Source organism: Trachurus trachurus, assembly GCF_905171665.1.
Source record: "Trachurus trachurus genome assembly, chromosome: 9".
NCBI lineage: Eukaryota > Metazoa > Chordata > Actinopteri > Carangiformes > Carangidae > Trachurus > Trachurus trachurus.
The window spans coordinates 3,459,964-3,474,223 of record NC_139895.1 but is presented as its reverse complement, the minus strand read 5'-3'; the positions used below and the strand labels follow the sequence as shown (position 1 = coordinate 3,474,223).

At 40.3% G+C, this 14,260-nt stretch overlaps 1 protein-coding gene across 1 annotated transcript; it reads left to right on the top strand.

Moving 5' to 3' along the window:
• Positions 1-1,181: 1,181 nt before the first annotated feature.
• LOC310991822 (GTPase IMAP family member 8-like) lies at positions 1,182-14,249 on the top strand (the record flags this gene model as incomplete). The annotated part of the gene is made up of 3 exons (XM_083979753.1): positions 1,182-2,464; positions 13,973-14,194; positions 14,245-14,249. The coding sequence occupies exons 1-3, from the start codon at positions 1,255-1,257 to the stop codon at positions 14,247-14,249; spliced, it is 1,437 nt and encodes a 478-aa protein (XP_083835879.1). The 5' UTR covers positions 1,182-1,254.
• Positions 14,250-14,260: the final 11 nt, after the last annotated feature.

The following is a 14,260-nucleotide window of genomic DNA, read 5'->3' as shown; positions in this document are numbered from 1 at the left end:
GGTTACAGCAGAGCAGAGTGACGGAGAGACTCGTGTTTAGGCTGAAATACTTCATGTAAGTGATTGCTGACGGAAAATAGGACTATTTAGGACTTATATTAACAAAAACATTCCACTGATATCTGCTTTAAGTCTCGTCCCTTCTTGATTCGGATTGATCAGTGTGGAAAAAATGACATTGGCGAACAAACAAAAAGTTTCCGCCAAGAGCATTTTTTCCGCCAAGGGCACTGTGAGTGCCAAACTCCATAGGATCTGTATGGAAAGTAGTGCATTTGGTGGACACAGTCCCTTAGCATAATCAGCCAAAGTCTGCATAATGTCACATTTCTATAATGCAAAGTTATTGTGTCATATTTGCTTTCAGTGTACTTAATTAATATACAGACACATAAAGTGAAAACATATATTAAGAGATGCATAAATATTGTTATGCAATATTGTCCTCCATAACTATCTGACAGACACTCTTCCTTAAACTTCTGATGTTCTTTGTTTACAGGATGTGGGCTGAGGATTGTGGTGTTTGGAAAGAGCCTACACATAAAGAAATCACTCATTGATTTAATTGTGAAGAAAAAAGACTTCTCTCAACCCACTCAATATGATGTTGTTCAAAGACAGTGGAGAGGACAAGCACCAAATGTTGTTAACACTCCAGATATGTTCAGTTTATCTGCGGAAGCAGTGAGAGAAGAGATGAAGAAGTGTGTGGCTCAATCCCACCCGGGACCAAATGTTCTGCTGCTGTTGGTGAAACCTTCTGAGTTCACTGAGGAGAACAGGAAAACACTGAACTTCATCCTGAGTTTTTTTGGTCAAAATGCTTTTAAACACTTAATGGTCATTGTGACACATACTGAGAAGGAGAGTTTATCTGTGAGAAAACTCATCCAAGATTGTAATCATAGGCAGCACAGAATCGATCTTGACAAAAAAGATCCAAATGACTTAGAAGAGTTAATGCAGAAAATTGAAAATGTAGTGAGTAATAACAGAGGAGGATATCTAACGCTAATGGAGGAAGCTGATTTAATAACAGTGTCTAAGTGTTACAAACCTCCATTGAATCTGGTTATGTGTGGGAGGAGAGGAGCAGGGAAGACTTCAGCAGCTGAGGCCATTTTTGGTCAGACAGAGCTTCATTCAGTCTCTAACTCATCAGAGTGTGTTAAACATCAGGGAGAGGTGTGTGGACGTCAGGTTTCCCTGGTGGAGCTTCCTGCCTTGTATGGAAAACCTCAGGAGGAAGTGATGGAGGAATCACTCAGGTGTATCTCCCTCTGTGATCCTGAGGGCGTCCATGGCTTCATCCTGGTCCTACCTGTGGGTCCCCTCACTGATGAAGACAAAGGAGAGTTAGAAACCATCCAGAACACATTCAGCTGTAGAGTCAGTGACTTCACCATGATCATGTTCACTGTGGAGTCAGATCCTACAGCTCCAGCTGTTGTTGACTTTGTAACTCAAAGCAAAGACATCCAGGAACTCAGTCAGAGCTGTGGAGGAAGATCTGTTGTTGTCAACATCAAGGACAAACAGCAGATCCCTGAGCTGTTGGACACTGTGAACAAGATGAGTGTTGAAGGATCCAGATGCTTCACTAAGGACATGTTCACCAGGGCTCAGATTGAGAAGCTTTCAAAATTCAAAGACCAACTTCAGGATGTGAAACACAGCAGTGGGTTTGTAAGTAGTGGTGAAAGGAAGAGCAGAGACCCTCTTAGAATAGTGTTGATGGGGAAGACTGGCACTGGGAAGAGTTCAACAGCAAATACAATTTTGGGCCGGAAATGTTTTACTTCCAAACCCAGCCAGAAGTCTGTGACCAGGGTTTGCCAGAAAGAAACAGGAGTTATTAATGGCCGTTCTGTTGTTGTGGTCGACACCCCAGGCTTGTTTGATACAACCCTTGATGAAGATGAGGTTCAACAAGAACTTGTGAAATGCATCAACATGTTGTCTCCAGGACCTCATGTGTTTCTGCTGGTGCTGCAGATTGGTCGATTCACAGAAGAGGAAAAAGAGACTGTGAAAATGATCAAGAAGATTTTTGGTAAGAAGTCAGGAGACTTCATCATCGTTACGTTCACCAAAGGAGATGATCTGGAAGACACAATAGAAAGTTACATAGAAGAAGAGTGTGCTGACTTTGTAAAACAGCTGATAAATGACTGTGGGGGACGATACCACGTCTTAAATAACAGAAATCTGACAAACCACAAACAAGTCAGTGAATTGTTGACCAAAGTTGAAACTATGGTGAGGGGAAATGGTGGTAGCTGCTACACCACTGAGATGTTCCAAGAGGCGGAGTTAGCCATACAGAAGGAAGTGCAGAGGATACTGAAAGAGAAGGAAGAGGAGATGAAGAAAATGAAGGAGGAACTCGAAATAAAACATGAAAAAGAAATGCAAAAAACAAGAGGAGAAATTAAAAAACTGATAGCTGAAATTGAATCAAGTAGAGAACTGACTGAATATGAACTCAAGGAAAAGGAGAACTGCATTAAAAGGGAGCGTTCAGAGAGAAAGAGAGAACAAAAAGTGAGAGAAGAGGAGGACAGAGAAAGGAAACGTCAGGAAGAAATTCAACAACAACAATGGGAGGAAAAGCTTGAAACTTTGGAGAGGCAAATTTCAGAATCAGAGTCAAAGGAAGAGTTGATTAAAGAGCTGGAGAGCAGTAGAGAAAAAATGAGAAAAGAGCGAGAAGCCTGGGAGAGAGAACGGTCTAAGTGGTGGGAAAAACGGTACGAAGAAAATTTACATAGACGAAAGCAGGAAAAGAGTAGAATTCGAAAGCTCAAAGAACAATATGATCATGACTTGAATGCATATCAAAGAAAGATGAAAGAAGATTTCATCAGAATTGAACAAGAGGAAAAAAGGAGAAAAGAACCAGAGAGAAACTATATGAACAGACTGGAGGAAATGAAAGAGAAATATGAGGAGGAAGCAAGAAATCAAGCTGAAGAACTCAATGAATTCCAAAAGAAATACAGCAAAGACTTTGAAGCTATGATAGAACAGTATGACGAGGAGCTAAGGGACCTGAGGGAAACTTTTGAGATATTAATGAAGGAGAAAAAGGAATACAAGCAAGAATATGCTCATCTACGCAACCTTGCCCGCCACAAAGAAGAAAGTCTAAAAGAAGAAATGAGGAAAATGCAGGAAAGACATGAAAATGAAATGAAGAAATACAAAAACAGGTGCTCCATTTTCTGATGCTATACAGTAGCCTATCTTTTGGCCCATGCCAGATCAATTTGCCAATGTCAATAGTGTAACCAGAAGCAAAAAAAAACATAGCAGATGAAATGTCAGCAACAATCCAAAGTGTCTTAAATCTTCAAATGGAAAAGAGTGTGGAGCAGTGTATAGAGAAATAGCTAGTGCGTTGTAGAAAGAGAAAATGTAAAGCTGAGAGGGAAGCAGATATTCAAAAGACAAAAAGTCCTGAAAGGAAATGTCAAATACTGGAAAATGATATGTCCTCAAGCATGAGGCAGGTTTTGTAAATACAGTATTTCGTATATTTTATATAAAGTACAGTGAAAATGTATGAACTTGTGATGCTTTAAAAAAAAACCCACCAAAGGTAGGTTTTTCCAGCTTGTTTGACAGTTTACCTGTTTTTTTCTTTTTTACCTATGTCTAAAACTTATGCACAGTGTTTTTTGTTTTGTTTTGTTTTTAAGGTGTTTGTACATTAACAACATTTAAAGATATGCTGATATCTATTGATATGCTCTGCTGATTGCACCTGTGTAATCTTCATCCAGTGCATGCCAAGCTGGAAGATGTCTTGTAGATGAATGACAACTTTGTCCTTCATCCTCTGTTTGAACAATCATTTTTGTGTCATCAGCTTTTTTTCTGTCACGTTTGAGACTTTGAGGCCCCGTGAAGGCAATACATTTGAATTATGAAACTTGCATTACAGATGGACTAAACTAAAAAAGTGAAAACTACTTTTTAACAATAAAACCAAAGAAAAACATTTTCCATCAAATGACACCATTTTAATTAACTTAACTCTTTTTTCTGTTAATCCAATACATTATATATTTTATGTCTGTGTTTTGTTTTGTTTTGTTTTGTTTTGTTTTGTTTTGTTTTGTTTTGTTTTGTTTTGTTTTGTTTGTGATAGAAAAGTGAAAAAAGTCACACTCATTTGTAGGCAGGATTCTCCTGAGAGGTGCTGCACCTGAACTTAGACATACTGCCTGAAGAAGGTCACAGACCAAAAGCCTGCCGAAATAAATTGATGTATGCACAGTGTTGAGTGTGATTTCTGTTTTTGTTCTTTGAGTTTTGTTTGTTATACAAATATATCTGTATTGGAGTGTAGGTCAGGGTCATGTTTGTTTTATTAAGCACCTTATCCTCTAGTCCATCTGGTCACACATAATATTGTTCGTCATGTCTCAGTGGCACCAGTTCCACTCCCTATTTGCATCTGGGTGCTGTCAAGAGACATACTTGTAGTTAGAATCTTTAAAATATAAACCAAGGCAATTTTATTTGTATAGCCCGTTTTTTTTTTTTACAAACAGTTTGTCTCAAAGGGCTTTACATGGCATTGTAACAACAATAACACTGGACTGGATAGTAGACAGCATTTCAAACAGTTGTGTTTACTATATTCAAAGACTGACTTAACCTAATCACAAAATCAAACCCGATGCATTATGACTTACCTGTAGCATTGCCGATTGCATATTATTTTTAGCTTTTTCTTGCCATGAAGAGAATTCCTGAAGATTGAAAGTAATGGCGCATTTCCACTAGCACGGCTCGGCTCGGTACGGTACGGCACGGCACGGCTCGGCTCGGTTTGGTTGTGTTTCCATTACAACTGAGTATCACTAGTGCCGCCGTGACGTCATTTACACGGCGCCGAGCAACGCTCTAAACTCTGTAAATATATAACTTTAGCAACATTTGAAACATTTTCAGGCGAGAAAGTAGTCGTTTAGATCCCCAACGTGTTGAAAATCTGACAAAATACCAGCTGTTTACAATTTTGTTTCAACGAAGTCGGCGTTACTAAAGCTAGCCGTAGTGAGCAACGCACTTCCGGTTATTTTCACAAAATAAAACTCCCGTTGCCTTTTATCACAAGGAAAGCCATTACGATAGAATTGGTGCTTTTACTTTGTAAACAGGAAGTGAACCTACCCTCGCTGTAGCTAGCTTTAAACCGCCGTTTTGACTGCTCTCGTCCCGTTAACGGCATTTAACCGTTCAATATGCCTTACCGGAGAGTCTACCAGCTCTGAGATCGGCCTGGTTCATTGTAAAACATTTATTTATTGATGTAAATGTGGTGTTTTCTGTGCGTAGGCTGACCCCAAGCAAGGCAGTGCTGCTCTTCTTTCTAACCACAAACAAACTGCTGCTACAGCCACAATTGTTAGATTTCATCAATGAGACCAACATTTAAGAGTTTAACCGGCCGGTGGTAAACCTCTAAAAAGCCATCGGGGAAGTTAATTAGCGGTCTGTTCTCCTCGGGGTGACGGTGGTAGGCTGGCCGGCGGAGCACGTCAGGAGCCGGGCTGCTGCCTCTGTGATGTCGCGGTCGCTGCTCGGACCTGGAGCTTCACTTCTCCCAAAAACATCGGGGCAAACTTCTAAACAGCCGTCGTTTGGATAAACTAACCGCACATGGGGATCTAAACAGTTACTTTCTCGCATGAAAAAATATTAAAACTTAATAAAGTCACGTAATAACAGAGCCAGTCTCAATATTAGAAATTCTCTAGTAACAGGCTTCAGCAGGAACATTTCTGTTGTCGGTCGTCGCGCGGTTATGACGCTTCCAGTGACGACACTCATCGGCCAATCAGTGGAAGGCAGTCGGCTGACGTCACGTTTTAGTAACGCTTCGGCTCGCTTGGAACCAGGGCTGAGGTGATACCAAAAATGTACCCGGTTGCAGGTACTGCGTGCTAGTGGAAACACGCAATAGCGTGCCGAGCCGTGCCGTACCGAGCCGAACCGTGCTAGTGGAAATGCGCCATAAGTAATGTGTCTCACTACAGTACCTGGATGAGTCAACTAAGTGTAATGGGGTCCTCGCCAGCGGGCGGCGCCGTGTCCTCACCTGGGGAGGTTATTTAGGTAGGCAGGTAACAGGTTCCGCTCTCTCTGTTCCTCTGCCGGGTCATTGCTACTGAACACACCGAACGCGGCCAGCGTGAGGGGACGCCAGGCTTTGTTCAGTTGCTACTGAATTTAAAAAAATCAGGTACACAAACTTTTATTGACAAATGTAGTTTTATTAATTAATCACTGTTTATGTGCATGCCGTACGGCAGGGTAATTGTCTGTTTACTGTGTTGATTCCTGCAGAATCCGGACAATTGTGGCTCAAACCCAGGGACACGGGTCCTCAAAAGTACAGAGTTATATGTGAGTCTTATATAAGGTTGTATGAGGGTTTATGTAAATTCATTCATGAACGTAGAGTGTAATATGTTTTTGTCTTGTAATTAGTTTCGGCCAGTCGGCGGACGGGGACGCGCTGCTCATTGGGCATCGTCTCACTGATTTAAAGGTACAGAATATATACATGTATAAATAATTTTAGGAGCGTGCCTTTTGTTTATGAGTGTAAAAGAAATGTGTTTTATGCTTACAGGAATTGTTCATTAGACAGGACTGTCGCTGTTTTTCTCCCCACATGAGTTTGTTAGGGCGGGCCTTTGTTTCTGTGGTTTATTGATTTCGTAGTGGGTTTATGTTTCTTTATTTGTTTTTTATTTTTTGCTTTATTTAAGAAACAAGGGCATATTCCACCCTTTCATTGGGTGCTGAGTAACCTATTCCTCAGTAAGCAGCTGCTTCAGACCAGACACATAGGCCTTTTTGGGGCACCTTTTTGCTTTGATTCTACGTGTCTAAGCACCTTATTGTGTAATTTGAGCATGTGTGTGATGTGTATTTGGTATCATACTTTAATAACCTTATAGAAGTGTGGTGTTTTGGTCCCTAGATACCTTGTCCTGTAATCTAGTCTGGCTGCTCGAAGTTACTGGGTCCACCATTACCAGCCCCAAATGAAATCATTCTATATTGCCCTGGTACTTTTTTACTCTGTCTTTTAGAACCTTGTTAATAAAAATTGTAACTTATTTATCGACACGTCTCTCTGTTGTCCCGTTTGTTCTGGACACTTACCTGAGTAAAGTAAATTAGGAGAGTTGGACATAATAGTATACTTTTCCATACTACATAAGTTTCCACATAGCTTACCCCAGTCTCCCAGTTATCCATTCAATGCACTATGGCTATTCTCCTCCCTGCCAGATTGAACTGATTGATGATGCATTAGTGAATGCCATCTATAATTCCATGTTTGTCATAGACCTTAATTTTTGTTGTTGTTTTTTTGCATATTTCTTTTCAACAAACTCAATCACATAAATGATTGGATGCTGCCGCCAATCGTTTTTGGACTTTGACAAACAACATATTTGAATGGGGTAGCCTATTTGTATATCTATTGCTATTTCTATTTCTAAGGCTCATGGCTGCAGTAACACAAGAATAACTTTTGTAGCCTCAAACAGCAGCAGCAAGTGAAAACAGACAGAACCAGGGCTTCAAATAATTTCGTATAATATTTGAAGGGGAAACCACCCATACCCTTGCACGATTGCACCCAGAGCTCTACTTGCATTCATGCATGCATTCCTTCATGGAGGATTCTGTTAACACTCTTTAGCTGTATTGTTGCATCTTTTATCTTTTATGATTTTGATGATTGAGTCTGGTGATTAGAGATCTGAGATATTCCTCTCTATATCAGTTTATTGCTCAGCTTATAAAACATTCCTTACTCCATAGTACAGAGTCCAAGACAAAGGTTCAAAGAGAAATCATGTTTAAAAAAAAAAACATTCACACAAGTATGTAGCCTACCACTGTACGTTTATGTGGAAAATGTTCTGGTGGTTTCACAGTGGTTTTTGAATTTATTTACATTTAGCAAAGGATTATTTATTCATGCAACAAATTGTAGTAGCTACTGGTCATCTTTGGAGAGTGAATAGTGAGCTGCTGAGGTATAAACAAAATGTGTGTGTGTGTGTGTGTGTGCATATATTTTAAAATGTGTTTTATATTTGAATGGCTCCAGAAGCGTCGGTAACTGAGGCTGAGCCGTTATGATGATGAGAAAGATCTTTTCTTCAAATGAGATAATAACCGTTATTCTGGTCTCTTCTTAAGGTCCTTGGTGAGTGCGACCAACTTGTAATTATCCTGGTTAATCCTTATTAGACTTGTTTGTATTGTGTGTATTAACTCCTTTTAGAGGTTTTATCTCTGTTCCACTCTCTCATGATGCTGGAATCAGATTTCTCTCTGAAGTTTCCAGATTGAGACACCGACCTCAAACCACATCATGGATGGTTAAAGATATTCTACTGTTTGTCCAGTAGGTGGAGCTCTAACACCAGGTAGAGAGACCGTTGATGATATCCAGCTCATGTGTTCCAGTCATTCAACAGTGTGAAATACTCTGATGTAGTTATGTGACAATGATACAGTTATAAAATATATAGACGAGTCACACTGCAGATTAACATCTAACTACCAAGTTACTGTTGAATAATCTAAATTAGTTTTATACCATGTATGTTTGGAAATACAAAATGACTCTGGTGTTTCTGGATGTTTGCACAAAAAGACAGTAGGTTGGACATCCAGAGGACAAACATGAGTTCAGCTGCAGATCTGGAGGATTTAGATAAATCAATGTAATGATGCATGTTACTGTAGCAGAGTTTGGCTATTTTACTCTGAGTATGAATAAAATGGTGAATGTAGAGGAGTTTATGGTTGTGTCCAGACAATTAGACTGTCAGACGTGTGTGTCAGTACTCCTGCGTCTGGCTCACTTTTAGTTGTTTTTAAGGGACTTTTATTCCAGTATCTTAGCAGATTTTAGTCTTTTTATACTCAGTTACTATACTGTGTGTACTGTGTGTATATAGCCTACTGTGTTTTTAAGACGACCAGTGGCTATTTTTTCTGCTTTTACTGGACACTAAGCCGGCGACCTACAAGCTACAGCCAAGCTAGGCTAAGCTAAATGGCTACCTCCATGTCCCCGGGGTCATAAACAACTGAGGAAAGCGCACAATAAGATTGCTGACCTGAAAGATGATGTTCGCCGACTTTCCGAGGAGCTGAGAAGGAAATTAAATTTTGCCATCAATTTAATACAAATCCACAGTCAACATGTTGACCACACAGTAGCTACTCACTCAGTATTATTCTACATTTCTACACACACCCCTAATGATTCCCATCTTTAAAACCTGATATCTCACTAATTAGAGGATTATTTTCAGATGGACCAGCAGAACAGTGAACAGTTAAACACTGACACCACAGTGGTAGGTGGTCAAAAATCACTGTCTTTGTATTTAATTTAAGAAGTTGGCGTTTTTTGAATGAGTGTGTGTTGGAGTCAGTTGGAGTATTATTGCGCGCGCCCCCCAGCGGCCATGAGTGATGTTGCAGCTGAAACAATTCCACATACGTATTTTCACTTAGGCTACTAACGCCCATTTTTGATACAGTGCCCGACATTTTAAGACAGAAATTGTTTTGTTTCTCGAAAAATACCTCTTGAATGTTTCTCTCTCTCCCTCCCTCTCTCTCTCTCTCTCCTTATACATGTATGTGACTTGTGAACCAGTTTTTTCGTTAAGCCGATGTAAAACTTTTAAAACTTTACTTTCTTTTTCGGGGCAAATGGAAGGAAAACGCAGGTAAGTGAAGTTCACGATCAACTTCATATTGACGAGATCTATGAAGTGGAGATCGATCAAGTCTCTTGTATTGTAAAGTCATTTTATCGACAGAGATAGCGGTGTGTGTGTGTGTGTGTGATAGTTAACGGTAGATGTGAGGTGGGGCTAGAAAAACACGGTGCGAAATAATAGAATAATTAATAAACATCCCTCAACTGTGTGTGTGTGTAACGTTAGCTGTACGGTATGTACACAACAAGTTTGTAGAAAAAGGAGAGAAATCTACAACTGTAAGGAATCTCAGCTCCTGGGTTTTCATTTCCTGCAGCAGGAAATAAGGCCACAGTCAGAGCAAAGTTTCGATGTAGAACATTATGATGTTTCAGTGAAGATGAATTTAGACTTTTTGGAACTTGGTTTGGATGTTTTTGCCAGATTTGAAAAGTTTCTTCAACAAATTAGCTACTGTTCCTATACCTGCACATAGAGGAGCACCTGAAACTCTGGAACAGGAGAAAAAGAGTTGAATCATAGATCAATAAGTGGCAGTGACCTGTAAAGTTTGTGTAACCACTGATAGTGAGGAACATCTTACTGAGCGTGCAGTGAAAACAGCCTTGGATCCTTTTTGTGTTTTTAGTGTTTTACAAACTGACAGTCCGGCCTCCAGCTGAGCTCCTCCAGGTGTCTCCAGCTCACTGACAGAATGGCAGCAGCTGCAACATCTGGTGAGTACGCTGAGATTTACAACAGACATACAATATATATACAGTAACCCCTGTAGTTTATTTAGTGGCACGTTGTAAAAGCAGCTTCCACTGTAAAACATCCACAGCCTAATGAGTTTTAAAAAATCCTATAACTGATCAATTGTCAAATATTCCTTCACACATTTTTTTTTATCAATGATTCTCAAATACGGTTCAAACACTTGTGACAAATCTTTATTGGAGGCTCAACAGTTAACAGTAACTTTTTAAGATGAAAAAAAATACCAATATGTTAAGTTTTAAATAAATATCATACATGTTCTTGTATCAGTGGACTTCTCTGTATCTTGCACACTACTGTTGTTTCTTATTGTCCGGTTTTCTTCCAGAGGAGGAGAGGCAGAGGCCTCTAAGCCACAGCAGAAGCATGGACTGTCTCCCTCCTACAAGTGAGTTACACAGCTTTGACATTTCTCATTGGACTAGTGAAACAAAATGTAATTTATTGTGTAGGTTCATCCAATACGTTTTTACATTATTAATTTAATTTTGCTATATATATTACAATATGGAGACTGAATCAGTGCTACACATACACACACATCACAACAGAACGGTGAAATCAAACATAACTAGTGAACGACGGTCGTAGTAACAGTGAGTCAGAGCAATAAAAGCCCAAAAGTTCAACAACAACCTGCAGAGACGAGGAACATGTAGAAGGAGGGACAGTGTCATGCAAAAGTTTGGACACCCACAGTCAAGACTTCTGTTTTTTTTTTTTTTTAACAATATTTTTTATTGATTTTTAACTTAAAGCAGAAGTAAGTGGTCCGGTCGTTTTCGCTAATGCTGCGTTCCAGGCAGGCTTTTGAAATCGTAAATTACAGCTTCAAGTCACAACTTACGACTTTGTAGCGTTTCAGGCAACCCACTCGTGTTTTTCCGACCTGTTTTACCGGTGAAAGTCACTATAACGGCCACTCGCAACTTCTGACCGGTGAACTCGTACCAGATCGAACTGGTACCACTTCACGGTCGGAAAAATACGAGTTTCCTTGAATGCACCATAACAGTCCTCGTCCCTACGTCGCCACATTCACGGCGTCCCTTGGCTGCACACACAGCCCTGCATGCCGTTCTCTCTCCTCATTGGATAAAAACTGTAGGATACGATAAATGTTTTCTCTTCGGCTCAGAGCAGAGCAGAGTGACTGACAGACCCGTGTTTCAGTCCAAACACTCTATGTAAGTGATTGCTGTTGGAAGATATAACTATTTAAGACTTATATTAACACAAATATATCACTCACTTCTGCTTTAACTTACAAGAAAGGGATGGATACATAATATGGTCCACAGGATTGAAAAGCAAAACAAGTAGACAAACAAAACAAATAATAATAATAATAATAAAAAAAACGGTCCGTAATACCGTAATAAAAAAACAACAACCGTCAGCTCAGATCTATATAATTAGGGTTCAGTAAGAAAAAATATACAGTATGAGCATTCAAGAAAATCCCTGCAACATACAAGAGACACCAGGCTCTACATACTTCAAATAGGGTTCCCAAACTTTATGGAATTGGTCTGTTCTCAAATGTAATATGCATGTAAGGTACTCTAATGGCACTAGATCAAACACTACTCATCAAGACTTCTGTTAATGTGAACAGTTCAGCAAGTTGAAGATGAAATGATCTCCAAAAAGCATAAAGTTACAGATGACACATTCTAAAAAATCTGAATGCTTTCAAAGATAGAAGTGTTAATTCTTTTTTCATCAATTAACAAAATTCAGCGGAGGCGATCGCGGGGCCGCATTGTCCGTCTCTCTTTTTTTGATCCGCTCGTCAGCTCCAAACTTACTCGTCTGCACCTCGATTACAGACCACAGTGTGGTTTTACACACAGCAACATTTGACTCGGGTGAAGGAATAACAACAGTCTCGGTACAGATCGGCGGTCGCTGTTGCCGCTCTGTTTTTGAAATTTCCGGGTTTGATTCTCATGTCAGACGTAACGCTCACGACTTTCCAGTGATGACGCTCTGGCCAATCAGTGGAAGGCAGTCAGCTGACCTCACGTTTTAGTATCGCTTCGGCTCACTTGGAACCAGGGCTGAGGAGGTACTAAAAATGGTACCTGGTACCAGGTACTAGGGCTAGTGGAAAAGCAAAAAAAAGCGTGCCGTGTCGTGCCGCGCCGCGCCGCGCCACGCTAGTGGAAAAACGCCATTTATGTCTCAGCTTATAAGTGCCCATGGTAGTGAAATGAAAGACGGTTGACACTTAATAAAACAACAAAGGGTAAAAGGTGTTATAATCATCCCCACCAATGACAGCCATTTTTTAACCAGCTGCACCAGCATGGTGTTTTGAAACAGTGGCGCCGCGTAACCGATTGTGCTAGATGCACCAGAGTGCGCACCTCTGTGACACATTCTCACAGGCTACACCGACCGGCATGGAGAAATGCGCAACTGGTGGCTTCTTCACGTCCTGCCTCAGTGCTGGTAGCACCTTCATTATCACTGCTCTGCTGTGTGTTTGTGATCGTGGGTTTGGATCTCTTTTTTTCAAATGCCTGGAAAAGGCCCAACTGTCTTTTTGACATCTCTATACTGGACCGGGCGTAATCAGCAGCAAATAGGTAAATAGGCACCAGAAATCAAAAAGTGACAGATGACATGACGTAAACAACAATCACTGGCTTTTACGTTAGGCTTCCAGTGATTCAATTCAATTCAATTCATTTATTAAGGACTGCACAACAAGTCGGCAGAATTTGCTTTTGGCACAGCATAGTGCCAGCACATAGTACTGTGTGGCAACAGACATCAGTTATACATTTAACATACATGAGCAGACATCAACATTAGAGCAGACATTTACATACAGACTATACATTTAACACAGATGGAGTATGGAGATGAGTGGAGTTAAGTAGCCTGATGGCAGTGGAAAAAAAGCTGTTTTTGAACCGGGTTGTTTTAGTTTTTGGTTTAACAATCACTTAACTCAGCACGTTTAGCCTGTTACAAACAACAAGCGTCTTTATCACACCCCCTCAAAATAAACAAAATTGCTTCTTTTTTTTTCACCTATGAAAAAAATTGTGCGTACAGGATTCCGACTGGCGGCGCCACTGGTTTGAAATGACCATCAAATGAAATGACTCACATTTTACCTAAGAACCTGCTCTTCATTCTTACACAAGTTACCTGATTCAACAGTACCAGTACAAGTCAAAATATAGACTTGGTCCAAAACATAAGTTTCTTACCCAAAAAAGGTTTTCTGGCTGTAAAACATACACACTTCTTCAGATAGCCATGCAAATTCACATGCAAGATCAGGGAGGGAATGGGTACACATAATATTGATCACATAACTCTAATGTTATCCCTTATTGGTTAAAGTGATGCTGTTACCCTTTGTTACTATTTTTTTTAATATTCTTGCTGATTTCTTGTCTCCTCAGTGTCTGAGCTGAGGGTTGTTCTGCTGGGGAACAGCTGGTCTCAGAGGAGTTCAGTGGGGAACTTCATCCTGGGAGAGACCAAGTTCAACACTGAAGAAGAACCAGACTGTTGTCAGAGAGAAAGTGGACTGTGGAAGGAGAAAGAAATAGTCCTCATCAACACTCCAGATCTGCTGCATCCAAACACCTCTGGAGACAAACTGACAGACTTTATAGAGGACTGTGTGAGTCTCTCTGATCCTGGACCTCATGTGTTCCTGCTGGTTCTACAGCCTGAAGACTTCACGG